This window comes from Pleurodeles waltl, chromosome 6 (assembly GCF_031143425.1).
Source record: "Pleurodeles waltl isolate 20211129_DDA chromosome 6, aPleWal1.hap1.20221129, whole genome shotgun sequence".
Classification (NCBI taxonomy): Eukaryota; Metazoa; Chordata; class Amphibia; order Caudata; family Salamandridae; genus Pleurodeles; species Pleurodeles waltl.
This window is the reverse complement of record NC_090445.1, coordinates 48,329,490-48,356,982: the sequence shown is the minus strand read 5'-3', so window position 1 is coordinate 48,356,982 and position 27,493 is coordinate 48,329,490. Positions and strand designations below refer to the sequence as shown.

Genomic DNA, 27,493 nt, shown 5'->3' with positions numbered 1-27,493 from the left:
TTTATATGAAATGGTAAAAGGGTGGATGACTGAAGAAAGGGTAGTTGGATGGGTGAAAGGAAGTAAAGGTGAAAGGCAGATCAGATAGCTGGATAGATAGAAGGGCAAGAGCATTGATGGATAGATGGTTGAAGGAGGAAGAAAGTGTGAATTGAACTCTGCTAAAGAGGATCGGGTTTGCAGGCTTTGCGTGGTGAGAGGACTAGACGTTTGTTTTAAAGTAGGGGTTATTTTAATTTTCTGGTTACTTCCTTCTTGGTGCCTAGCCACAGAATAGAAAATTCCACTCTATTGTGTTTCTGTTATTTTATTGTTAGCACGACTAATGTGAGTTTGCTTTTCAAATATTATGGTGATCTTTATCACTTTTATCTTTACCATTCAAAGTATTAGTTGTCTAGATCCTAAGCGTTGCACATATACATTTAGTGTGTGTGCAATTCATATTTGTCATTTAGTTTGGCCTGATTTGTATACAACAAGAATGTATTATCAGGAAAACCCTGCAACACGTCATGTTGTGAACAGACAGGGGTCTAATTTTTCCCTATGATTCGTTAGGCTAACCCGGATTCAGAGTTCCCATCCTGAATTTCTACCAGGGAAACTCTTATCTGTAGTGGCTACATGTATCTGAATGAACCCTCGCCCCGGACCCAAAAAATATCAATGTATAAATAGAGAATTGTTGTTACCCAGTAGCAGGAAAGTCCCCCCACCTATGTCAGTATCACTTGGATTCAGGCAATCAAAATAGTTTACTCTGTAGGCACATGTAACGGACACATCCATGAACAACTTTTACATACAGATGTAACACTTACACATGAATCATCCCTGTCCGAGGAAGCAAAGGACCCAGCTGCAGGGGACTGGCAGACTAATATGTACATACAGGGGATGCCATCAGAGGACTCTCCTGTTAGAAAACTGGTGCACAGCCCTGTCTTGTCATTTTTATTATATTGCTACCACCGCTCTTAGTCCTCAGCTGCCCTGTGAGCTGACAGTAGTCACATGGTATGCCCTTCCAAACCAGGTGTGCTGAAAAAATTCCAAGAACTACAGAACTAGTGAAAGTGAACTTGGGGCATGGGCATACACTTTTAGAGCCTTGAAAAGGACCTTTTCCATCACAACAAACACAATTAAATGCTTGGTGGTAGAATTCCTCCGTAATATTTTAGAGTTCACTGACTACAGTTGCTTCTACTTTGTTCATGCTGAGATGTGTACCTGTTCAGTAGTTTTGTTAAGTATGTCCTCCCCGATCACATAGCAGGGAAGGGCCCCTTTATCCATCTCTACAACTTGCATATCCACTCGTTGAGATAGAAGGCAATAGTTGAATGTGTCTGAATTGCCGCCGGAGTTGATGGATGTTATCTTTGCTACCAGAAGCTCTTCCATGAAGCCTGTCTACATGCTCTCGAATGGAGTTTAGTGGCCTTTCATGGCGGAATTACAGCAGTCCTTCAGTTCTCCTACCCTGATACTATTGAATTGCAGTTGTATTTGTATCGCGGTCATACAGCAGAACAGGCAACTAGCAATGGAGACCTCTCATTATCCAGTATTGGATCTTTCATAAATTCACATGCTTGAATCATCCCCGTCGTTGAAGTGGGAGTCCCACGGTACATGAAAAGCAATAAGCACCAAAAAAAATTCCATAGTCTATAATGGTAACCCAAATGACTCGTATAGCCTATCTCTGACTTTTTGTGAAAAGAGCCCAAACCTGGCTGCTGGGCAATCAGGCACCAGCACCCTCTAGAATACTCTCCAGAGATGCTCTTTCCCTAAGATTCTCCAGCAAAAGAGTGAAGACTATGACCTGAGAAGGAAATGGGAGCCACTAAGGGGAGGAGAGTGGGTCACATGTGAATTTATGAAAGATACCAATACTGGATAACTGTAGTTACAGGTAAGTAACTTGTTTTCTTATCCAGTATTGGATCTTTCATAAATTCACATGCTTGAATCTGAATAGCCAGCAGTACTCCTAATAAACGTCATGCCCGTCGTGGATGGTGGGTGCGTTGAAATCTTCTAAAACATTTTACCAAATAACATGCTTATAAATCTTATACTATGTGCATAAAACAGATATATATATATATATATATATATATATATATATATATATATATATATATGAATTGCACAGCAATTATAGACTATTGTATATGGAATTATGTCTACACATTAAAGGAAAGATCTCACCTTAATGAAAAAGATGACGTAGGACCGCCAGTCCAACGAGGGAATCAGTTCTTTGAGACGATTCCAAACAGTAGTACTGCGCAAAGGAATGTGTTGTCTTCCATGTTGCAGCATGACATATCTTACCCAAAGTAATGCCTTGAAACAAAGCAGCTGATGGGGAGACTGCTCTTGTGGAGTGCGCTCTAGGGCACTTAGTCAATGGTTTTCCTGCTTTTGTGTGGCAAAACTGAATGGTGGATGCAATCCACTGGGCCATGGCGGCCTTAGTGACCCTTGCCGTCCTTAAGCATACGATACTAGCAGCTGATCCGTCTTCCGAAGCTGCTTAGTACGTTGAAGGTAAAATTTCAGGCATCTCTTGATGTCTAATGAATGCAGAGTCTTTTCTGCGATTGTTGATGGATCCGGGAAAAAAGTCCTTAATATTACTGGCTTGTTCAGGTGAAAGGATGAGGGCACCTTAGGAATGTACCTCGGGTTAGTCCTAAGAAGAACAAAGTCATCTGAAAAGATAAGAAAGGGTTCCTTAATGGTAAAGGCCTGTATATCGCTTACTCTTCTGGTGGATGTAAGAGCAAGTAGAGTTGCCACCTTCCATGTAATGTATTTGGACTCAGCATTTCCCCACGACCCCGGTAGAGGGTATTGACTAGCGTAGAATTGGCATTTGGCGTTCTAATTGGTGGCAGATAAGTCCAGGGTCGCCCGTCCCCAGCATAGAAATATGCTGTCCAGTACCCTCTGGTCAAGTTCCCATTCGTGGCAGTTGTCGTCCGTCCTGCTGAGAGAGTCCGCCAGAACGTTGTTGGCACATGGCAGGTGCTCCACTCTAAAGTCGAAAAAAGGTAATTCGACGTTGAGACAGGCTGCATCGTCGATGGCACAGGATTTGACGCCAAGGCCTACCTCAGATCACGCGATGTTGACTCCACCTATGGAGGGTCCAATATCGGCACCGGGAGATGCTCAACGTCAAGTACTGCCAACAACAAGTCAGATACGACGACAGAGACAGGCCCAGATTGATGCTGCACCCAAGATTTTCAGCGTCGAGAAGCAGATCTCTTTCCACAGAGATCAGATCTATTCATGAAAAGACAGCTTCAAGAGCAGATAAGTCCCCACTACAATCTCCACGTTTCCCTCGGCAACATCTGACTACAGATTCAGACTATGGAAGAACCTATTCTCCATCTTGAACACCTATGCCTGCGCATATGCCATCAATGATGCCAGGCTGATCTAGGAGTCCATTCAGAGGGAGAACACCAAATAAAGTACGACGTTCTCATAGATCTCTGTCTAAATCAACACACACCAGATTTTAGTGCAGGTTAACTCACCATTACCGTTCCAGATCTCGAAAAAGGCATAGATCGCCTTCTTGGTCTTCGACTTCTGGTTCCTCCATAAAGGACTATTCACCACCACTGTAAGGCTCCCCTCCACCTAGAGTCTCCCCTGTGGACGACCTGGTTACATTTAATGATGTCCTCATCAGAGGAGCGACAAAGCTAAACATAGACTTTGCAACGACTGTGTCTATGACTGTCATTTTTGAAACACTCCATCACAGATAATCTTCCAGGCCACTGCTACCTTTAGTATCCAGAGTCCTTGAACCTACCATGCAGACTTTCCTTACTCCAGCATCTGTTCGAGGTGTACCATCAAGCCTTCAGAAAAAATATAAGGCACCTGATCAAGACCCTTTGTTTCTCCGATCAGATCCTCCCCAGATTAAGTGATTGTGGCAGCTGTAAAAATTATCCATGCCTCTGCTTCATCCTCAACGTCACCACCGGATAAAGACAGTAAGCAATTTGACTTGTTGGGGAAGAAAATGTGCAATACTGCGGCATCATACATGGAGGTATCCAGTGCAACGGCATTGCTTGGCAGATACAATAGGTCTTTGTGGGACTACCTTACTAGGTTTACAAAAAAACTACCTAAAGAAGGCAGACAAAATGTTCAGGAAAGTTTAGAAGAGGGCGGTCTAGTGGCAAACCAGGTCATTAATGCAGCAGCTGATGCCTCCGATCTCTCAGTTCATGGTTATTCTCATCGCATCACTACGAGGTGTTTATCATGGCTAAGACTTACAGGATTGAAGCCGGAAGCTCAGCAGAGAATGCAAACCTTCCCTTCAATTGATTGTCTCTTTTCGGTACACACACTGATGAGGAGATGGCCAGAATGAAAGCGGAGGCAGACATTCTCAAGGCACTGGGGCTTGAAAAACTGAAAGATTTCAGAAGAAGGTACAGGCCTTATGACCAATGTAATGTACAACAGAGGGTTCAAATCCCTCACATGTGCCACAACAACAACAAGGTCAGTTGCATCACTATGCTCAACGTCCAGGAAGAGGAAAAAATGCCCCTCGTTCTTCTGCATCATCGTCCAAAGGACAGTCAAAACAATGAGTCACAGCTTCCCTCTTCTCTGTCTCCCGCTCTGGTGGGGGGAAGCATTACCAAGCATTTAAAAATGAGTGATAAATGGGTTTTGAATATTGTTCAGAATGGTTACGCACTCAAGTTCAAATCCCCTCCACCGGAAGTCCCACTGAAAGCAACATTCCACCATCAACTGAGCTTGTTGCGAAAGGAAGTAGACATATTATTTAATAAAGAGGCAATAGAGGAGGTTCCACTCTCGCAGTGGGTTACAGGAGTTTACTTGCGTTAGTTCCTCGTCCAGAAAAAAGGCCCGTCTCAAGAATACAGACCGATCTTAGACCTGGGGCTCCTGAACAAGTTCATCCAAAGAGAAAAATTCAGAATGCTTGCTCTTCATCAGATCTAGCCCCAACTCCATCAGGGGGACTGGATGTGCTCCATAGACCTTCAGGATGCCTACTTCCATATTCGAGTCACAAGAAAACATTGGAGGTCTCTGTGCCTAAGGGTAGCATCCAAGCACTACGGGTACAAAGTCTTACCCTTTGACCTAAAATCAGCCCCTAAAACATTCTCAAAATCATGGCAGTAGTTGCCACACATCTGAGAAGTAAGCACATTTTCTTCAATCCATACCTAGACAACTGGCTGATCAAGAGTGCCTCCCCAGAACTAGCACAACAGCATTTTCAGGTTTGCCTCCAAACTCTCTAAACTCTTTGCTTTCAGATCAACATCAAAAAATTCACACAGATACCAACTCAAAGCATCTAATACCTAGGAGCGACACTGGAAACAAACCATGAAAGAGTGTATCCTTCGGAGGAAAAGTTATACTAAATCGACATGAAATGTCGAACTCGCCTCTGCACTCCTCGCCCGTCAGTCAGACAAATTGCATTGCTATTGGGATCAATGGCACCTTCATTGTTCCCAAAAGCAGACTGCACGTGAGATCTTTAGAGCCAGTTCTGGAACAACAGTCGTCTCAATATTCCAACCAATGGGATGACAAGATACTGCTCACAAGGGAAGTCAAACAATCTCTCTGATGATGGATGCAGAAACAGCATTTACGGTTTCACTAGGAACTTCCTACACAAACTTTAATCAATCACAGATGGACCCTTTTGTTGGAAGCGCAAGCAGTCTGGAAGTGGCTACTATCCAGAAACCCGACAATATCGGGGATTTATCTACCAGAATCTTTGAACACCAAAGCAGAATTTGTGAGCCGCACGTATGCAGAAGATCACAACTAGATTCTAAACAACAACGTTGTTCAAACTATTTTTCAGGAATGGGGCAACTGCAAATAGACCTATTCGCAGGCGAAGCAAACAAAAAATGCCCATGCTGCGTATCATTTTACCGACCAGGGACAAAGGGGAATGCCCTTTTGATCAACTGGTCAGAAAGTTTTCTGTTTGCATTTCCTCCCATTCCTCTAATTCCAAAGGTCATCAACGAGCTCTACAGAGCCAGGACCAGGATGATCCTGATATCCCCTGCATGGCCTCACCAGTGGTGGTACATGGACCTACTCCATCTGTCAAGGAAACCACACATAAGATTGCCAACCAGACCAGATCTCCTTCACAAACTCGAGGTGAAGATACTCCATCCCAGCCTTCCTTCATTGAGCTTGACAACATGGCTCCTGAATTCCTGCAATATGGTCATGTTGGTCTTTTGCAGGAATGCATGGACATTCGCAAGGAGTCCAAAAGACCATTGACGAGACACTCATATGCGTTTAAATGGAAAACAATTTATATGTGGAGCATTAAAATAAATTAGTATATATGTAGAATAAAGCAGAGAGAAGAGACTTCTTACCTTTGAGTTTTCAAATGTGAATAATAATAATAATGATAATTGCATTGTAGGGCAACAATCACTGATTGTGTGGGGCCCCAGGAGTTGGAATGCCCGTGCTTTCACTACATTGTGGACCTTCTGAGATAAAAGCTTTGGTCGTCAACTTACCACCATCCGCCAGTTGGTAGGAAACTTTAAAGGTGTCAATAGGCATAGTAGGACGAGTCCAGATGACCATAAAGGAAGTCTCCTTGATGTTCCGAAACTCCAAGTTTCTGGGTGATTCCAGATCTAGTGGAAAGATAAAGAGTTAAAGAGGCTGTCCATTCACCAACGTTGATAAAACAAGGAGTTGAACTAAAATAAAAGTGTAGCAAACTCCATTGGTACTCCCTAATCTTTTGTTCCAACATGGGCCAGAGCTTTGATAGCCAATAGCCTCGCATGTGCCCCTCGATGTCTTTCCTGTTTATAACCTTCTTTGCCCTTCCACTTCAGTACAGGTGCTGATATGGGACCGAGGAACAACTGAACAAGGTAAATTTAGAAAGGCAGCATTCCACCACCTCTTTGCAATTCAAAAGAATCAGACTGCTATGCCTATCTCTATATGAGACAGTGAAAACTAGAGGGGTTTCCCACCAAAGGGGGCTTTATTGCCTGAATGGGAACACTCTGTAACACCTCTTGTGTCTGCGAGAGTCCTGGAGGCATTCATTCATTCTCCTCTTTGTCTTTGCGCAGTCTTAAAAGCATTAGTTATGTTTTCTTTTCCATATATATCAGCACAGATATCTAGATTTCTAGAGGCATAGGTCATCCCTTCTGTCCTGTGTCCTCTTGTGCTACTCTATCTTTAACATTAGGTAGGTATTTGTAAACCTGTTATAAACCCTGCTCTCCATTTAGTTTGTGTTCTCTATATACATTTTTGCTTAGTTATAGTTTTTGGTGTAGAAAGCCTATGCTGTAGCTTTCACTTGACCATTGTCACCTTTAGTGTTTTTTTGATTGGGCCCAGTGCCCAGAAAAGACCAAAGCGTCTTATATTTTACCCCTAGACGCACACTCAAAAACTGATTCATCAGATTATAGAGAACATGGGTGTGTATTACTGTCTTGGAGGCATAAGCCATTCATCCATCTCATTAATGTCTCTGCACAGTCTTAGAGGCATGGGATATTTTTTATTCCCATATATATTAGCATAGACGTCTAGAGACATAGGTCATCTTTGTGGTCTAACTCTAGGACTACTGCATCAAGTATTCAGTCCTCCTCCCCTCACAGGCAGCAATATTGTGCCAAATCCTGTCTTATACACATTCTGGGTGTAGCTGCAAGTTGTTGAAAATTATTGTTAATCACTGAAGGTTTTTGCTGAAATCTGAAATGCTGTTGGAAAACCTGCACTTTATTCTGCATGTGCTTTTGCATGATTGAAGCTGAAGGCATATTCTCGTTAAACTACTTTGGATTCTGCATGTGCTGCATAGAAGCCGGTAGAGCTCAACTATTGACAGTGTCATACAATTGTGTACGATAGGTTTCAGATTGTGCTGCATTTTAGGAATCATTGCGACTCGTTTTGAAATGTATTTGGATTAAACGTAAAATCCTGTTTCTAGTGCCCATTACCATCAATGCATTATTCATGTTGGAACTATCAATACGTCTTCTTCCTCTACCACAAGGACCATTGTTTCTACTTTACCCAAACTGGCTTGTGCACTTATACCTTGCACACCAGCATCAAAACCAAGTTTTCCTTTTGTACAATTCGTCAGCGCCTCCATCAATTTCTACTTTTGTTGTTTTCGTTTTAGTACTACAGCAGTCACTGCAATACTTCACAAAGCCAAATATGTCATCTAGTAAGTTGGTCTGCCAGCACAGCTGCCTTTGTTTGCAGGGCCACCCTCAGAATTCCTCAGGTAGGCCCAATTTATTTTTTTGAGCACTTTTTCTTCTGTTGAGCATATAACTTCGTTCTCCATTTGTAGGGATCCCCAACCCTGATGAATGCCCAAAACCTTTTGGTTCTTAGTGTGGGCAGAAACATGTTGGTCCCCAATTTTTAGACCCCTTGAGTCATTATCCTCAACGGAGTCTTCACCCCTGTTTTTATTATTACCTACGAACACCTACATTAAAAAGTCCTTAAACAAAACAGGTGTTTTGTAAGGTAATTTTATTATTCACCACCTTTATCTGGGTCCCTTGTATTATCCAGCTATATTAAATTTCAGCACTCCCTCTGCAGTTCTTTTAACAACGAGGTTGAGCCCGTCCAGGTAGTATCATCTTACCTGGGTGAAGCTAGGTGGTCATATGATGAAGCATGACACTATAATGTGTGTGAGTCCACCTAGGCCGTAAAGGTAACTCCCTCAAAGGTTAAGCCACCCATCACACTCATACATTTCTTTTTGGCTACGCGCTCAACCAGTACTTTCTGAACAGGCACTAAGAGTCCTGTTCTCTCTCTTATCACCCCACACACTTTGTGTCTTCACAGTCTCTAGCTTAAACGGGAGTTAGTGTGGGGTTAGATCCCCCCCTGACACTCTCTCCTTGTGTTATAATGGTCATTTAGTGTTCCCTTCACGACAGGCAAGCAAATTAAGAATCTTTATTTCCTTAGTGACATGATGACAAAATATGATGGAAAAACTCTCTTCTAATATGCATCAAATAGGAAGCGCAATCCAGGGACATCTGCCTTTGCGACAAATTACACTCTTACTAATTCGACACACAAGAGGGAGACCGAATACAGATGTTTTCACTGTTGAACACCCACGTTTTAGCTTCAAAACACTGAAGCAGACCCTCATTTTATTTAAGAAAAGTATGTACTTGTTGTGTACGTTTAGAGTTTTTTTTGGATTATCTAACCTGTGTACTTATGTTGAACAAAAGAATGAGGGGTTTTAACAGAGGATTGAAAAGTAGAATTACCTAGTCTAGTGGTACGTCCTACGGTGCTGAGATTGGCTCTTTTCTGCCCTCTGTGAAGGCCACTCAATGTGAAGGTGTACTCAGTGTTTGGTTCCAGGCCTTCAATCATCGCCGTCCGGGCGTTCCCCGCCATCACCATCTCTCCCTTGGGGGACACACCCTTTGAGTCTGCATACTGGATCAGGAAGGAATCGAAGGCTCCCTCCGAGGCGTCCCAGGACAGATGCACGGTGTGAGGACCCATGTCAGACAGGTAGAGATCATCGAGCATGGCTGCCTGTTGACCCACCGCTTCTGGAAATGCTGCACATGCAGATATATAGGGGGGGAGTAAATGAAAACTGTCAAGTGCATTTAGACAGGTTAAGTCGTCGACATTCCAAGCATGTGTATGGAATAAAAACAAAAATATAAAAGACAGGAAGAAAATGTAGGGAGGGAAAACATGAAAAAAAGCATCAAATTGAAGGTAATTAAAAAGGGAAAAGCAAAAGATGAAATGGAAAAATACAGAAGGAATGTGCAAGACAGCAGAAAGTAGAAAGGAAAAGTAATGGTACTAAAAGGTAGAAGCAGATATACAGAAAATAAAATATTGAAAGATAGAGAGTAGGAATACTAACACAGAAAAGGAGAAAGCACAAACATATGATGAATGAGAAAACAACAAATAAAACAAAATTGATAGATTAAAGAAAGAATTAAGAAAGAAAGAAAGCGCAAGAATAAAAAAGAGTGAGGAAAACAGTGAAAGAATGCAAATGAAGAAAAGGAATAGAATAAAGCTGATAATTAAAAACTTAATAGAGCTAAGATGAAAGCAAGTGCAAATGTAGAAACACAAATGAAAGTGAAGGGGAGACTAGAGAAAACTTTACAGTAGTCAAAAGGGAAGAAGGAAAGAATGAAGAGAATGAAGGAAGAGGGAAGTTGACGTAGAGATAACAATATAGAACTTTTATTTACAGGGCTCATAAAGCCCTGTCAGAAGACGGTCATATTGCAGCGTTGTCACAATTAAGTGCAAGAATCGACAGTGGTTGCGCCTCCCACGCAGACAGAGCCATGGCGAAGTCATGCTGGTGTAGAGGAAGGAACTGGACCAAAGAGGGGGATGGTGGAGAAAAGTGTATAGAAAGAGGCAGAGGTATAGTGAGAATGTAAGACCAGAAATGAAGAACACGACAGAGGACAAGACACAGGAAGGAGAAGAGCCATAAATGATCAAATAAATAAAAAAACTGAGTGAAGAAGGATATAGTGGAGGAAGCAGTGGAGGGCAGTGAAAAGGTGTGACTGAGAAGAGATCAAGAGAAGGAGAGACTGCCTCATCGGAGTTGTATGGCTTTCATTCATCTGAGGTTAGAACATTTAGATGCTAAATGACAAAAGACAGTTAATTGACGATTATTGAGGCAAATCCCCATCCTAAACTGAATACACTTCTCCTTCCAGACTGTAGCAGAGGGCTTGGGGAGCAAGCAAGGAAAGAGGAAAAATAATCATCCAGGAAGACGGGAAAGAAGTTCATGACTAACGAAGCTGTAGTTGAAATTGAAAAAAGAAAGAGCAGAGGCAGATTATGGGCTGAATTAAATATAAATTTAGTTGACATAGCTGTGTGCAGGAGCAAATGTCAAATTTAACTTTCCATCGAGAACACACACATTTTCCGTCAAAAACAATTCTGCCGGATCCAGAACATATTTCCTATCCCCATGTCGCCTGCATGGGAAAGGTCTCTCATTTCCTTTCCTAGGTACTCTAATGTGGAAGCCACTTTTGGCAAAACTGCCAGTTTTAACAAATGCGTCCTAGGGCCACATTGCAGGAATGCAAAACTGCAGCTGTTTAGTCATGTTGGCTGAAAATGATCACCTGTTAATATGAAGATTCCATCATTCCTGAATATGTAAAAATGCTCTGAAATGGATTACCCATAATTCAAAGACAGACAAAACTTGGCGTGCCTATTACCTGTCACATCAACCCGTCATTCCCATCACTATTACATTTCCTCTTAGTTCATCATCTACCTAATCTCCTTCCCAGACCTGAGTTCTTTTAGTGTCACCTGTTACACTGATGCAGATAATGGGCAAATCATTGTAATAATAATAATAATAATAGTTGGCTTGATGACTTCATCCTTTCCATGGATGATGGGGAATCACAAAGTCCAATACCTTAAAGATGGAAAATATGATCTGTGGATAATGGCACAAGCACTATCCTGCAACCAAATTTGGCCCAAGGAACTAGATATCCCCCAAAACATCAAGAGAGGCAATAAACCTAGGGGTAGCCATCGATCCAGACCTATAATTGATACCATGTCAGCAAAGCCACAAAGAGCACCTTCTATGTGGTTAAAACACTGTGACCATCTTGGATAGCAATGAAAACTACAATCTACCATCACAAATGTAACATCAAAGCTCAACTATGCCAACAATGAATACCTCGGTTCACCCAGTTTCATCATCTGTAAAATACAACTAATCCAAAAAGCTGCCCCAAGACTCCTCAGATTCCACCCCGAGAACGCATGACACCACTCCTGCAAGCACTCCCCTGCCTACCTGTACTTAGACAAGCAGTGTTCAAGGTACTTTGCGTTGTCCATAGAGCCTCTCAATGAAAAGGAATGCTACACCTTTAAGTTGAATTCAAGCAATAAAAACAAAATATGACACTGCGCTCCAGACTTGCACCACAAATCATCATATTGCCTTACTATAAGAAATCCATAGGAGGCACTGCACTATGAATCATTATATTGCACTGCTTTTTCCAAAGATTTTTCCAGATTTTGGTAGCTAATTTTATTTTTAGCTTTATGCCATTATAAATGGACACTAGCTACATGCAAACTGGTCTTTATTGCAAGGAATGGCACACACCAAACGCCCTGGCCAGATCCCCTCTGAACAGGAATACAAGAAACCCCACGCCACTTTTGGCCATGTGAGGTCTTGCCAGCAAGTTGCAGCTTGTGTGCTGTAGCACAGCCTTCCGTTTAGTAAGAAAGGAACAAAAATGGTGGCTCTTATTGAGCAGTTGAGAGATACTAAATAAGCCAGGTTATACCAAATGACAGCGTTGTATGAGTATTATTAAATTATAGAAATAGGTGTTATTACTACTTGAAAGAAGATTGAAAGTGTAGACATAACATTTAAAATGGTGACAATACAGTAAGTAACAAAAGACCCTGGCCCTGGAATAAAGGATAACTCCTAAAATTCAGACCCTGCAAGTGAGACAAAAGGGCTTAATATGCTTAAAAATATCCGTGGAAAAAATAAACAGAGGCTCTCTTGATAGAAACTAAGACCTCAAAGCTTATCTACACCTGAGAGTTTGCACCAGGTTGAAGGCTTGCAATAGGTCCAACAAACAAAGTTTCTTCTGTGAGATAAAGAAGGAGAAAATGTGTTAATGCCCTGTGGTGGTGGACTACCTGTCGTTGCCTCGGTCGATATCGGTTTTGTGCGCCTGTTCCGGGAAATACCATAGAGGTTGAACTCGTACTTCCTCGATGGCAGGAGACCAGTGACAGTGGTGGTATGGAGGTCCCCCTCCACAACCAGCTCCTGGGTCTGCCCATCGGTGTCTCTGTACTGAATAACAAAAGAGTCAAAGTCACCATCCTCTACGGTCCAGGTCAGCTGCAAGGAATCCTTGGTGATGTCAGATACGAAGAACTCCCCCAGTCTGGGTGGGTGGGTGTTGGCCTTCTCTGGTGGAGCTGTAATGAAAGAGCATAGACTTACATTTTGTATTCCAATCGCGGGTTCGTCACAGTTGACTGCTCACCATCTCCAGTGCCAAACATTAGGTCTCGAGAATGTGGGGAAAAAGTGAATATCAAGCCCATTCGGTTCAGAAAAGACATTCTGTAATTGTGAGAAATAACTGACTTGCAGTTTGTATAATTTGTGTCACTATGCCTGAAAAACACCATCCTGAAATAATGAAGAATAGTTATGCCTTTTTACTTAAGTGAGCCTGTGACAAAACAAGTCTATTTGGAGAAACAGTCCACTGCTAGACAGGCCGTGGGACATGCAGAAAGAGGTTGTACACGTCATAAGCAAACGAGTAAACCAAACAAATGTAGCAGTCAACAGTAGATGCAAAATATACTAGATGCCCTTTTGGGATGCATACATAGTCTGCTGTTAGCATTTTACTTTGGCTGCAGAACAGAAGGGAGAAGACAGTAAAAAAGACAGAAACAAATGTTTATGAAGGAATGAGCAAATGAGAAAGAATGACAGAGTGAAGATGTCTAAAGAGCGTGTTGAAGAGAAAACAGAAATGAGAAATTAAAGAGAGTGAGAAAGATGGTAAAAAAGAATCATAGAAAATATTAAGTGTTAAAAATTGAAACTTCAATAGAATTCAACATAAATCTCGTGATACAAAAATATTGTGACCTAAATATCAAGAATAAAAATATTCTGAAGGTAATTGTGTAAATATAGGTAAGCGTAACTTTATTTTTCTTAACTCCACATCCACGTACATTGAAGATACATTGTCAAGGTACATATAAATGGAGTTAAGTATAGTAAACCTACTTACCTGTGTTGTATTTTGATAGTCGATATTTTGTCCACAATATTTTCTATCAGTGTTTGGTCCACGAGATTCTGGTAGCACGTTGTTAAAAAAGGCAACCCACAATACCTGGCTTTCAAAATTCAGGCTATCAGGAGGTTTCTGATAAACATGGAACATCCAGAGCAAACAAAAAAGAAAGAAAACGCCAGGCATATTCCTGCGATTCCATCTGATTAAGGACGGCACTCCCATTACAAATATACTAGCTCCATCCATCGTCTACAACACAAAATAGCGTAAGACCTTCAAACAACAGGTCATCAATTTGCCACTTCCGTATGTGTAACCTAAACACTGCGCCATCTCCAAAACCTGGCAGGCGCACCCTGAGCACTCCACTCCCTTGCCCTTTCACTTGTCCTCTTCCTTTGTCTCTTCCGCTCGCCTCTTCCATCCATCTTTGTAATGTTGTAGTTTACGTCTACAGCAGTCTGTTGTGTTGTATGCAATTCCTAAGTATGTAAACATGCAGGATGTAACGATGGTGTGAAGTAGAGAAAGAAACAAGTAAATGAAATGAGTGTGAAAGTGGGAAGGGAGAATGAAAATAAGACAGGGAGATGACCAAAGGAGAAAATAAAGGAGGAAGAAAGGAAGGAGGTAAATTCAGTCATCTTTCTATAAATAGTGACACCCAAGCCACTCATCTACAAATTCGCAGAATGTATGAAAGTGACGCGGTGCGAACACTTTCCCAAACAGAATGCTAGCAATTGGGAATACAAGCAACTTAATAGTAATGAACACATTGACAAAAATGGGAAAGATAAAATGAGTAGCCAGAGGAAAAAAAAAACAGAGATAAAAAAACAGAGAGCAAGACAAGTTAACAAAACTGTCAATAAATGAAGTGCAGGATGGGAAACACGGAAAGGGGGAAACAAAGACAACGAAAGGGACACAAATGGACGGAAATGAGAAAACTCATTAAAGAAAATTGAGACATAACACAAAAAAATAAAGACAAAAAAGATAAAGAACCGGGCGAACATCAAAATCAAACAAAATGGGGAAAAATAAATGACTAAAGTGTGTAACTAAGGCTAAAAACAAGCCCAGATAAAGGACAACTATAAAAGAAAACGAGAAGAGTAACTGGGTGCATTATAAACCACAGTAAAGTAGAGAAAAATGTGAAATGAGCTTCATTTGAAACCTTCTTAGAGTAGGGCAAAGGTTGTGGTTATCCTTGTTGGGGTGCATCCAGATGTGTTAGTCATCATTCTCGTATTATAACTGTCAAATCAAAAGCAACAAAAGAAAACCCAGTATACAAATCATAATACGAAAGAGGTGGTCTCCAATTTATGAACCTGAAGAAAACAAATTATAGTTAGTGAGGTGAGAGATGACAAAGCCAATGTGAAAGCCAAGCCTATGTTTAGGGAATGTGACAACAAAAGGTAAATAGCAGCTTTTTGGTCTTAAAGCCTCTACAGAAGCAGCCTCTATGCCAAGCCTGGAGAATTCTTTAAGGTGTTTTGTACAATTGCAGAGGTGTTATATTCTACCCTCATACCAAACAAAAGAGCAGACCATCTGAAGCTTTTGTTACAGAAGCAACTTTTGGATTAAATCAAATGGTGTAGAGCAATTTTTCAAAAATACTATTTCCTGGGGATTTTGTAGTTCCTACCATACACAGCCAGGAAGTGTGAAAGTGATGCCAATATACAGATGTCTCGTTAAATTTGGTTTTGGAGCGAGAAAACATTATGACACCAGGGACTGGAAGAAAAGTTCTCAGGTTTGAAGAAAATAAATCTTATTTAGTTTGGGGGTTGTTAAGTGAAAACCTTTAGCAGGTACACTAGTTTTTGCATTCCCCACACTATTGATTGCTGTGAAATTTGTACCTTCTGTGGTTTCCGCATTATAGTCAGCACAGTACCAAAATTATTGACAACTTTCTCAAATCTTATCAGCGTTTTAGCCTGGAAAACTTGATAAAATTCGCTTCAGGTGAAAAGCAGCAGGGGCAGTCAAGCAATAAGCAGCGGGCAAAGAAACATTCATGAGGAAGGTGTCTTGCAAAGCATGAGTCTCGCTCCACTATGGTAAGCATTCCATGAAGACGCTGACTGCATAGGGTGAGAAGTACCTGTGGTGGCTTCTGTTGCTAGAGCCTTTGTGCGCCTTTCTCCAGAGACCCCATAAATGTTGAACTTGTACTTCTTGGCAGGCTTGAGGCCCACGATCCTCGCAGTACGGAAGTCCCCGTCCACTATCAGTACCGTGGGTGTTCCATCTGCATCTCTGTATTGAATAAGGAAAGAGCCGAACGATCCATCCTCAACGGCCCAGGACAGCTGGAGGGAGTCCTTGGTGATGTCGGAGACTGAGAGGTCACTCAACCTGGGTAGTCGAGTCGTTACTTTTTCAAGTGGCACTAGAATATGGTAAGTGAAAGTAAAAGTTGGTGAAGTTTGGTTGAAGTTGGAGCAGTTAAGTGACCTATGCAGAGGTCCCCTATGCAATTACTTCAGCCAAGAAGTACTGATCTCATGAAAAAAAGATCTTACAAAAATATCTGTCTAAGAGAAAACAATATGGACTGGTAATTTGTGGAAAAGTGTGAGAATGTTATGGGAATGGTTGTGTCTGAGCTATTCCTAGGGATGAAGACCATGGAAGAAAAATGTGTTGCCAAGAAATGGTGAGGCTTCTAACAAAAAAAAAAATCACTCGAGCTCTGTTATGACCAGAAGTGTCTATTGGGACTGATGCGCATAGCAGAGGGTTTCTACAGAAGCCACTGAGTTCAGCAAGGTTATAGCAATAGTGGTAACTGACTACCAAGGAGTGAGAACGTTTGTGTGCAAGTGTAACTCTATTAATCTCTAGAGCAGTGAGTGAATCCCCTCATCTAGTAAGATGGACCCACAGAGGCTAACTGTGAATAGAGTTGTCTTCCAGTAGCTTAAGCTCCATGAAATGTGTGCGCCATTGGAAATGAGTGAGACTGAACTTTATATCTGTAGCAAATTATAACAATTGCGGGTATGAGATTTCTCCTGTAGATAGTGTAAGACCAAGAATAGGGGGCCATGCCTGGAATCACTCTCTGTGATTACACATGGTGGAAGAACTTACGTCATTACCCCATTAAGATGTCACCCTTGAACAAACTCCACTTTTGCCTCAAAAATCTTTGATGTGAATTTCAAATAACTGGGTGGCCCCATAAGCAAAAGGATTCCCTGTCTGCAAGTTCTGTGGATGGCTGAAGGGCTACACCTCACATGTTGGCAAGTCTCTACATCAGAGGGTCACTGCCCCAGAGGTGGCCTCAAAGAAGTATACCAAGCTAGAGCAGAGGTCTTGAGATGGTATGAGAGGGCCATGAAGATGGCTTTGAGCTTCTAGGATCTCTTACTGATATAGAAATCTTTTTCCAAAAACTGTTTTCTGCGATCATGCACATGCTATAATTAGTAATGTGCAAGAGGAAAATTGAACACCTGTCTGCTTTCAAGGGAACAGTCTGTAACGTGCAAACAATCCACTGTGTCGATTTTACACTATTTCTTTTTCTAGAGGGAATATTTTGCATTACTCAAAATTAGAGATAGAAACTAAGCTATCCAAGTGGCTTAGCGCAGGAAATCTTCTGTCCCTTGGGAAAGTGAGAACCCGAGCTCTTTTGTCTTAGAGTACATTCAGCAGAGTTGAGACAAAGCACCCAATCAACAGGCCCATTTAATCCTAGGCCACTGTATGTAGTGGGCAATGTCTCCATGGCATGTCTTTTAAGGGGAGGCCCCTTTGGATCACTTGTGACTCTGTCGCAGGAGTTGTCAGTTTTCAATTAATTGTTTTGAAGTTCCACTCCTAACTGCCTTAAAAGCTTCAATGAGTTATACTGAATAGCTCTCATTGATAACCTCAGTGGCCTCCAAAGACCAGTAAAATAAAGCCATTATTAGTGTATGAAAGTTTTTTAAAAACAAAGAAATACAGCAACTCAGTTGGCAATATATACTTCAATGGATAACGCCTTAATGGTCTGTTGATTCTCAGTCTCCGCATCAAAATCACCACAAAGAAAGATTCACACTAGCTGGAATTTGTGCACCAGTCATAAGAAGAGATGTACTGCTGAATCAGACTCATGGTCCATAATGGCCTTCACGGAGTCTTCCTTAGTTGTAAAAAGCAATGCCACTGTACATTTGCAATGAGCTTTAATTGTGCATATTCAAGTAGAACCCCTTATTGGAAGACATTTCCACACATTACCAGACTCACTATTTGCAGTCAGCTTTAATCATGCATTTTAATGATTGTAAGGCAGTCTTGTAAACAGCCAGACTAATGGCTAAAGGATTTCCTTCATCTGATGACAGCCTCACACATAGCCAATATTAGTAGCTTCAGAGACTTCCATGGAGTTCATTCATCACAATAGTGTCTTAGACATGGCTAGTCTCATTTACTTCTTGGTCTTCCAAGGAGAACCCCTTATTGGAAGACATTCCCACTCAAGACCAGACTCACTGAACCCACTCAAGGACTAACTCAGATTGGAAAACAGTTTCAGACATGGTCAGGCTAAAAACCCCCGTGGTCTTCCAAGGAGGATGTGCCATCAGAAGACTGTCTCATCCATGGCTAGAGTCAGTGTGTGTACCAACTTCCACAGACGTGTTCAGATAGCATTCAGTAATTTCTTAACTGTCTGGTGTCTTGCTTATCGACGAATGGAGACCATATTAACCATATTAATGTTTTAAGCAGTTCACAGCCCAATCAGCCTGGTGAACCTCAGTTGTCTCTCACTTATTGGACTTCTCGTTTTCGTATGGAAAAATGATTATGCAAGGTAAAACTCAGGATTGTTGCTAATCTGTTCCCTCACAACTAGGGCGCTCTACATTCCTCCTACAATGCTGGAAGTTGCCAGGCGCTGTCTCTGATGAGGCAGTGAACAGGAATACATCATTATTAAAAACCTGAGCCTTTGTGTTAACCATGCTTAAAAAATTAAATACTTGAAATGCATTCCTGATTCTGATTGGTGGTAGCTTTGTGTGCCTAATGCGATTGGAGAAAACACAATATGTCTACTTGGCAAATTTCCTTTCCTTTTACAAGTGATGAGTGGATTATGAAACCCTTGTCAAAATATATTTTTTTATATAATAACCTCGGGTCTACATCCCTCCTTCTGAATTCTGCCTTTAAGTGCAAGGGTGTTGTGTTACCAGCTTCCTCGCTCAAGCTCTGGTATGAACAGATGATCAAGGAAATATTGCTGCTCCGGACACAATGGTGCTTTCTGTTCAGTATTGTTTAGTCTAGGGACCCTTGTAGTGCCTGACCACTAAAGGATATATATATATATCAATAATCAAGACAGACATCCTTACTGGAAGCGGTAAATAAGCCACAGATACACCATGGATTAAATCAGACTGCTTCAGGCCAAATAAGGACTTTACTATGGTAGGAGTAAATCACATTTTGCTATTGCAACTGACCAATAGAATTACTGAGTGCCACTGTCTCCATAACCATAAAGCATAGTTTGAATTTTGGAATCAGTAACCCAATTCATTAGGAAGCGGTCATGATCCTATTCTAGTCAATATTCATTGTTCTTTGAAATAGCATTTTCGAGTAAAGTTACTTCCAAGGAAAGTATATTGTGTCAGAAGCTCTTTTCCCTTGTGTAACCCATTATGAAGTTACAGCAAAGCCCTTGGGGGCACTTCAAGTTGAAGCTCATATTGGCTAAGCAGGATGTTGTGGCTAATGAATGTGTAGTGTCTGGGTTTTTGGGTAAGTGGATGTGAAGGATGCTGAATTAAGGATAAGACAGTGTCTGGCTTGCTCATCTGACCTATTGTGGTCGTGATCTCTGGATTGTTTTGGAAGGCTATTTTATCTTCAAGACCTTAGGACAGAAAACACTTTGGTAATTAACGTTCTTCGTCAGATCTATAACTCCCAATGAGGAAACTTGTTTTGAAACTGTCTAGTACCTGTAGTGGCTTCTGTGGATATTGATTTGCTGCGTCTATCTCCAGTTAGGCCATACAAGATGAATTTGTACTTTTTGGAAGGCCTCAGGCCTGAGACAGTGACAGTGTGGAGTTCCCTGTCCACCGGCAGCTCCTGGACTTTGCCTTCTATGTCTCTGTACTGAATGAGGAAAGAATCAAAGTCCCCATCCTGGATGGTCCAAGAGAGCTGTAGCGAACCCTGGGTGATGTTAGAAATGGACAGGTCACCCAGTCGAGCTGGCCGCGCCTTAGGTTTCTCCAGTGAAGCTAAAACATAAAAGGATGAGGGCAAATGTTAATGACTGACCAGTGTTTTACACCTTTTCAGGGTAAGTCCAGGAAATGGTTAAAATATGCTTAAAATATAGATAGAAATTGTGTGATTGGCACATTGTGGTATGTGGGAGACACAGTGGACCTTCAAATAGAAGACAAGACTTTCCTAATGGTATTGTTTCGTAACAGTGTATGTAAAAATCACTGTTTCAGAGGAAATGCTGATACATGTTCATAGCTGACCTACTTTAAGTATTTTAAGAAAAATTAACATCAATAATACCAACTGCGCAAACATTTTGTTTGATACGTACTAGTTTTCCTGCACATGCTGTGTGGTATTTGAAAGGTTCTCTGAAATGGTAAAGCTTAGAGATTTTTGCTTATTGGATCTGCCCATTCTCCTGACAGGTAAAGCTTCATACCCTAAATGTTATGTAATTTCTATTTGTACAGCACACTAATCACCCATAAGATCATCCAGACGCTTTGCAGTTAAGTAAGCTGTGCCCTCTTCAGCTTCTTGTGGAACTCGAGAAGCAACAAGGCGGCTGTATGCAGGTCGTGCCAGGTTTTGGGTATTGGTGGATATATGAGAGAAGGTGAGCCCTGCATTTCTGTTCTTGTGTATGCAAAGTAACTGTGCTAGTGAGCGTCTGGTAGATCGGAGGTGTCTTGAGGGGTGGTGGAAGTGTATGCAGCTATTGAGGTAGGCCTGGTTATGTTGTATAAAGTTTTGTATGTGTGTGACAATTAAGTTCTTTGAGGTGTGGAGACGTGAATGTGGTGAGGTAGTTTCAGGACAAGTCTTTCTGCAGCATTTTGGACTATTTGGAGCTTGTTAAGGAGCCATTTGGTTATTCCCGCTTAGAGTGTGTTGCCATTGTCAAGTCTGCTAGTAATGAGAGCCTGTATTCCATAGTTCTGCCTTAGCTCTATAATTAGCACTGCCCCTTTGTCTGCCATAGCCATTGTTTGTATTGCCATTGGAGCACCTTAGTGCTACTTGGGATAAACTATAGCATAGTATTATGTTATCCTCTCCATCATTGCCACTAGAATTTGACCTCCCATGAGTATGATTACATTATACAATTTAGACATTTTTGAGGTCAGCAATGATTTGTACACAAACACTAGTTAAGTCTCAAAACTTAATATTTGTTATATTATTGAAATTCAAAACGAATTCTGTAGTACAAATGGGACAAGAGGCATCCAATCACAAAAAAGTGCATTTAAAATAGAAACATGTATTTTGCGACTTATAGAGTTAATTGTTGCTTATTCACAGTATGGATTTACGCATCATTAGCCTGACAAAGTAATGCCCATCGTGGCAAGTCATTAAGGGCCAGATGTAGCAAAGGATTTTACCCATTCTATGTCTATGGGAAAATGTCTTCGTACATATGGCCCTAAATCTCAAACATCTTTCAAGTCCCAGGTGTTGAGAATATTCTGTAACAAATATCTAATGAGTAAAATTTCTACTAGTTTATTTGCCTCGAAAATCAGAATCAGCACAATAACAACTGCTTTCACCTGAGAGTTCCAGATTAACGGTTTAACACATAGACAAAGAAAGCTCTCAGACTTTAAAACGCAATGATAAAACCCTACCACAGTCTCCCCAAAACCAAAGTCATGACTATTGGCAGTAGATGGAGGGAGCAAGACTTCTTGCCTTTTACTACAAATGACAGTCCCAGATAAGGAAAATGGCTATTTTTTAGAACTTGAAGAACATCATTTGCAATGGTTCTAGGATTCTCCCATGCCACGATTTGTTTTCTAGAGGCGCAATATCGTAAGTACCCTTCTTGGAAAGAAATCAAAGCTTCTGTTCTATCTTGATCATTGTGCCAAAGACAGACATGTCTTTTTGAATGGTCATGAATTTAAAAGGAATTAATCTGTAGAGAAGATTCTGTTCAGGATGTTTACCCTTCGAGAGGCAATCACAGTTGTGGTGGAAGGAGATTTATTGATGAAAATGGACATACAGGATACATACATTTGCATCCCAATTCATCCAGCAAGTCAACCACTTTTGTGGTTTGCAGGAGTAGGAAGGAATTAACAGGTCAGAGCTCTGCCATTTGGTCTGACATCTTCACCAAGAGTGTTCACAAATGTATTGGCACCAGTCATGGCTCTTCTACATTTAAGGGGTACTGATATCCTTCCTTGTCTCAACGATTTGCTGATTATCTCCTCTTCTTTTTCGAAGGCGGAACTCTAGGTGGAGAAAGTTGTCAGTTGTCTTAGTGACATCGGAATCCTTCTCAACCTAAAAAAGTCTCAGTTGCTTCCAGCAAAGCAGAGACTATTTATTGGGGCCCTAGCCCTATCCAACACAGAGACAGTGAAGGTGTTTCTAACAAAGGCAAAAATCCAGGTATTACACAAGGCTGTAACACATCTCCTTGCCTTTCAGGAGGGATTGGTGAGGATTTTCCTGAAAGTCCAGGGACTGATGGCAGCCACAACGGCAGTAATACCATGGGCATGCCTCCATTGGAAGCCTTTGGTCATTCAACTTCTGGCTTACTGGTTACAGTACCTCAGATGTACAAATCGCAGATTCCAAGGTCCCAATCTCTAGCACGTGATCTAGCTTGGTGGTTAGATGCAAGGATTATGTGAAAAGGTATTTTCCGGCTTTAACCAATCCCACAAATAATCAACACCAATGCCAGTCATTGGAGATGAGGAGCAAACTTGTGGGAGGACGAAGTGAAGGAGAAATGGTTGACTCATGAAGCTTGCAGACTTCTAATTTTGAAGAATTTGCAGCCATAGAGAACACCTGTCTATCCTTTGGCCCCCTCAGATTAATAACAAGGCAGTTTTATTGAGGACCAACAACCAGGTTAGCAAACGTTATGTCAGCTGTCAAGGGGAGACCAGGGTAGATTCTCTGAGAGCCCTAGAGTCCATGATTTGTCTTTGGGAAGAGAGTCATCTGTTGGCACTGTCAGAGATGCACATTCGGGGAAAGGAGATTTTCAGGTGGACTCTTTTCGCAGGAACATCAGTAAATTTCATCCTAAGTCAGGTGGCATTCAATAAGATTCTGAAGGCATTTGATCATCCGTGGTTGGACTTGTGTGCTTATCCTGTCCTTCCGCTAGCTGAAGGAACTGCTATATGCGTTAGCCCTCCCAACCCTCTTCTACACAGGGTGCTGAGGAAGATTTGGGAGGATGAGGTGACAGTAATTCTGGTGACTCCTTTTTGACTAAGAAGGACATGCTTTACACTCTTGATGCAAATCCTGATTCAGAAAGAAATCCTGTCTCCATTACTCCCATCGCCAATCAATTAAGTGTAGTTGTCGAGGGAAACCCTCAGAGTACTAAGCCTGTCAGCTTGGAAGTTGAGTGGAAGGGATTACAGACATTAGGCTGCTCAAGGGAAGTAGCAGTAGCCATACAGCAGTCAAGGAAGCCATCTACGTTCATAGCATATAAACAATACTGAGGTAGTTTTCAGAATTGGTGCAAAGGTAAGGGTTATATGGCAGTCTCAGCTGATCCCTTAAAGGATTAGCAGTTTCTTCAAAGGGTGTTCAAGGGTTGTCCTCATCAACTTTGTCTTCACAATGAGAGGCAATTAAAGGGATTGATGAATCTTTTCTGGATTTTTCAAGGATACTACCCTTAGTTAAGAGAGTACTGAGAGGGTACAGGTTAAAGAAACCCTGTTGTTCCTCCTTGGGATTTCCCTACAGCCATTAGAGTCTGCTTCTCTTCACCGGTGTACAGTTAAAGTGGTATCTAGGGTGTATTCACATCAGCAGGAAGCATAGGCAAAATGGGGCACTGTTGGCCGCATATCCTTTTAATTGCTTCTTTCCAGACAGGGTTGTTCTATATAAAGAGCCAACTTCCTATATCTAGCAGATAATATGCTCACATTTTCTTAGTTTTGGTAATGGGAGTGACAAGATCAGTATCCTACTTGAAACACCACAGACACTGTCTTTGTTACATTGGAGACTCTACAGAACAAAACATCTGAACGTTCTTTAATACCTCTGGTTCCAAATTTCATTGAGCTGAAGATATACATCGTCGCTGCTCCATCTTCCTCTAAAACTTTGACTTGACACCTCATCAGGAATTGCTGCCCCTAATATGGGACAGACTTTCAGGCTGGATACTAGTGACTACCGTGAAGAAAAGATTTCCCAACAGGTCACCCGCTGCGGCTCTGTCAGATAAGAATGACAGATTGTGGATGAAATAGGTAAAAATGTCTGAGGAACAAAAAGTACCACCCTAGAAGCAGCATGTTCAGCAGTGCTTTTAGGAAGGTACTGCAGATCTATTTAGATCACCAAGAATTGTTTCGCGGAAAAGCTTCATAGTTACAGCTAACAATTTTCTGGAAGTAGTCTTCCAGGGAAATTTAACGCCAAATCAAATCTTTAATTCAGCTTTGGATGTCACAGATCTATCAGCCTATTACTATTGTCTTGGCTTATGCATGCACACATCACTATGGTGATGTCGCTCATGGTTAAGAACTGTTGCTCAGACAAAGATCTAGAGTGTTCCATTCTCTGTTTCTATTTGGGTCACAGTCAGATGATAAGATACACAAAAGTAGCTTAGAAAACTGGAGGGATTCCTCAAGATCAAAATATCAGAAAAGAGATTTCACCAACCAGGTTGTTAATCCTGCGTCTAATCTGTGCAATAGCAACAAGGGCAACAATAGTCATTTTCACAAATGTGATCTTTGAAAAGGATAAGGACATCACTCCTCAGCGGCAGCTGCTATAGCACCTGAAGCTTCCAAACAGTGAATCGTCAGCTCTCCCCTTTCACTATCACTCAATCTGGCATGTGGAAGCACAGCTGCATACGTTAAAGAGTTCAACCCTGTCACAAGCGAATATTAAGTCTATATATTTTGAAGAATTGAGGCTAAAACGGTTGTCTCCATCAGTAAAACCACTGCATATCACCCTGAACAACTCAAAGAAAGTGAAACTCTTCAAATCAAACAGGTCCGAAAAACGTTCATAGAAATATATAAAAATATACTTCTCGCGTAGAAGGAATAGTTTCTTACCTGTAACTCCAGTTCTCTCGTAGGGGTATTTCCATGATAGTCATAAGCTGTGAATATTCCCTGCCCGTCTGCAGGGACCCCAGAGACCTTTTTCCAACATAACTTCTTAAGTGTCCATGGTCGCCTTACTTCAGAAAGCCCTGAAAAGTCACTTAAGAATGTTCATATGCAGCCTAGGGAAAAGGCTACAGTGTCCAAAATTCTTTATCCAGTCTATCTTTAAAAGGGACTAATTTGAGATGTCTGCATTTAAATGCCTGAATGAGTGGCAAATTCTGCAGAAAAATATCTTCACAAACCTTTTATATATTGTAAAACACTGATGAAGAAGTGCAGGGCAATGTAGCCCATAGGCTGCCTGCCATAGTAATGAAGAAAAAGGTGACTGTGCCTTTAAGAGGAGCCAGTCCTCCAGTATCCCATCATGCCTAGAGAGAGGCAGTTACCTCAGTTCTTTTTTCCTGCTCCTGCTGACAGGACCCTGGAGCATTGAGCTTGACCTATTTAGGTTTTTTCTTCAAAAATACAGCTTAAATTAAAAAAATAACTGCTACATTCGACGTCTTTTGACTTTCTCTCTACATGTTTGTCATTTTCTGACTGGACTTAAGGCTTTTTTACCACAAAAATGCCTTCTCTATTTGAAAAATGTCCAAAATGTAGCAGGAAAAAGGCCAAAACAGACCCCCACGAGGTCTGCATCATCTGTCTGCCGTCTTCTCATATACCAGCCTCCTGCAGCATTTGTAAGACATCCTCCAGGCGCACCCTGCGCAACAGGGAGAAGGTTCACCTTGAAGGGAAAGAGGAGAGATGACGCCAGGAAACCAGTGGTACCTCTGAGCAAGGGAAAGGTCATTCTTCCACCAGGGCTCTTACCTCAGCCTCCAGTGGTCGTGGGAGGTCTGAGAGGCGTTCTTCTACCAGAAAACGCTTTCGGTCCCGGTAGATGTCAAGGAGATCGCTGTCAAGGAGGTCGACATCGAGAGGAGGTATGGCGCCTACATGCTCGCCGTCTAAGTTTGGTTCGACGTCGCATAAGCGTCGCCGTCAAGACACAGCACACAGACGGCGTGTTTCAACGCCGGTGTCCCGCTCAACGTCGACGTCAAGATGTCGGAGATGATTGACGTCGGGGAGTCCATCGATGTCGAGGAGGCCATCGACGTCGAGGAGATAGAAAAGAAGATTTTTTCATCATCAGAATGGCACCATTCTCCTTCTATAGTGCCTATTCCTTCTTCGCCATCTCCTCAGGCCTCTCCTCCAGCAACACCATTGCAGCCATCTGACCCGATTTTTCCGGCACCCCTTCTAGTGCCTCAAGAGCCTATCAGTGTCTAAGCTCCAAGCCGGCGCTCTACATCGCGCCATCGGTCTCGACATGGCCATCAGTCATCAGGCCGTTCAAGGTCACGACACTCTCACCAGGGATCTAGCAAAAGATCAAGATCACGTGACCGTCAGAGAGATTTTTCGTCCTCTACCAGAGGTTACTCCCCTACTTTATCGGATACACCTCCACCTCGGTCTTCACCGGTGGATGATATCAACATATTTCATGAACTCTTCACCTACTACTTCAATCATATTTGAGACTCTCCAACATCGTGTAGCCGCCAGACCTTTGCTACCTCTGGTACCTGGCCTTTTAGAGCCTGCGATGGAAGTTTTCCTTACGCCGGCCACAACCAAACCTGCTCCCAACAGACTACAGAAAAAGTATTGTCCTCCAGAGCAAGACCCTTTGTTTCTACGTTCTGACCCTCCACCTGATTCGGTAGTCATACTGGCTGCTTGCAAATCCCACGCAACATCTCCGTCTTCCACTTCGCCTCTGGACAAAGAGAGTAAGAAGGTAGATTCAACAGGCCGCAACCTCCTTGAAGATGGCAAGTGCAACAGCCCTTTTGGGCAGGTATGACAGGTCCTTGTGGGATTCTCTTCTCCAGTTTGCAGAGCATCTTCCGGGAGATCATAGGGAGGATTTTATGGAGATAGTCCAAGAGGGTGCTATGGTCTCGAATCAGATCATCAGTGCAGCGGTGGATTCTTCATTACTCTCTGCACATATATATTGCC

General features: G+C 42.0%; 1 protein-coding gene across 13 annotated transcripts in view; it reads right to left on the bottom strand.

The window, feature by feature from the left end:
- TNXB (tenascin XB) overlaps positions 1-27,493 on the bottom strand; it is a 589,826-nt gene that overhangs the window by 82,447 nt on the left and 479,886 nt on the right. For 11 of the 13 annotated variants that reach the window (XM_069237235.1, XM_069237238.1, XM_069237239.1 and 8 more), the window contains 5 exons: positions 20,030-20,317; positions 16,147-16,434; positions 12,880-13,167; positions 9,417-9,719; positions 6,624-6,746 (listed from right to left, as the gene is read on the bottom strand). In XM_069237235.1, coding sequence (XP_069093336.1) covers positions 6,624-6,746; positions 9,417-9,719; positions 12,880-13,167; positions 16,147-16,434; positions 20,030-20,317 — 1,290 coding nt within the window. The remainder of the gene's footprint in view (positions 1-6,623; positions 6,747-9,416; positions 9,720-12,879; positions 13,168-16,146; positions 16,435-20,029; positions 20,318-27,493) is intronic. The other 2 variants (XM_069237240.1, XM_069237242.1) reach the window with 1 other exon arrangement.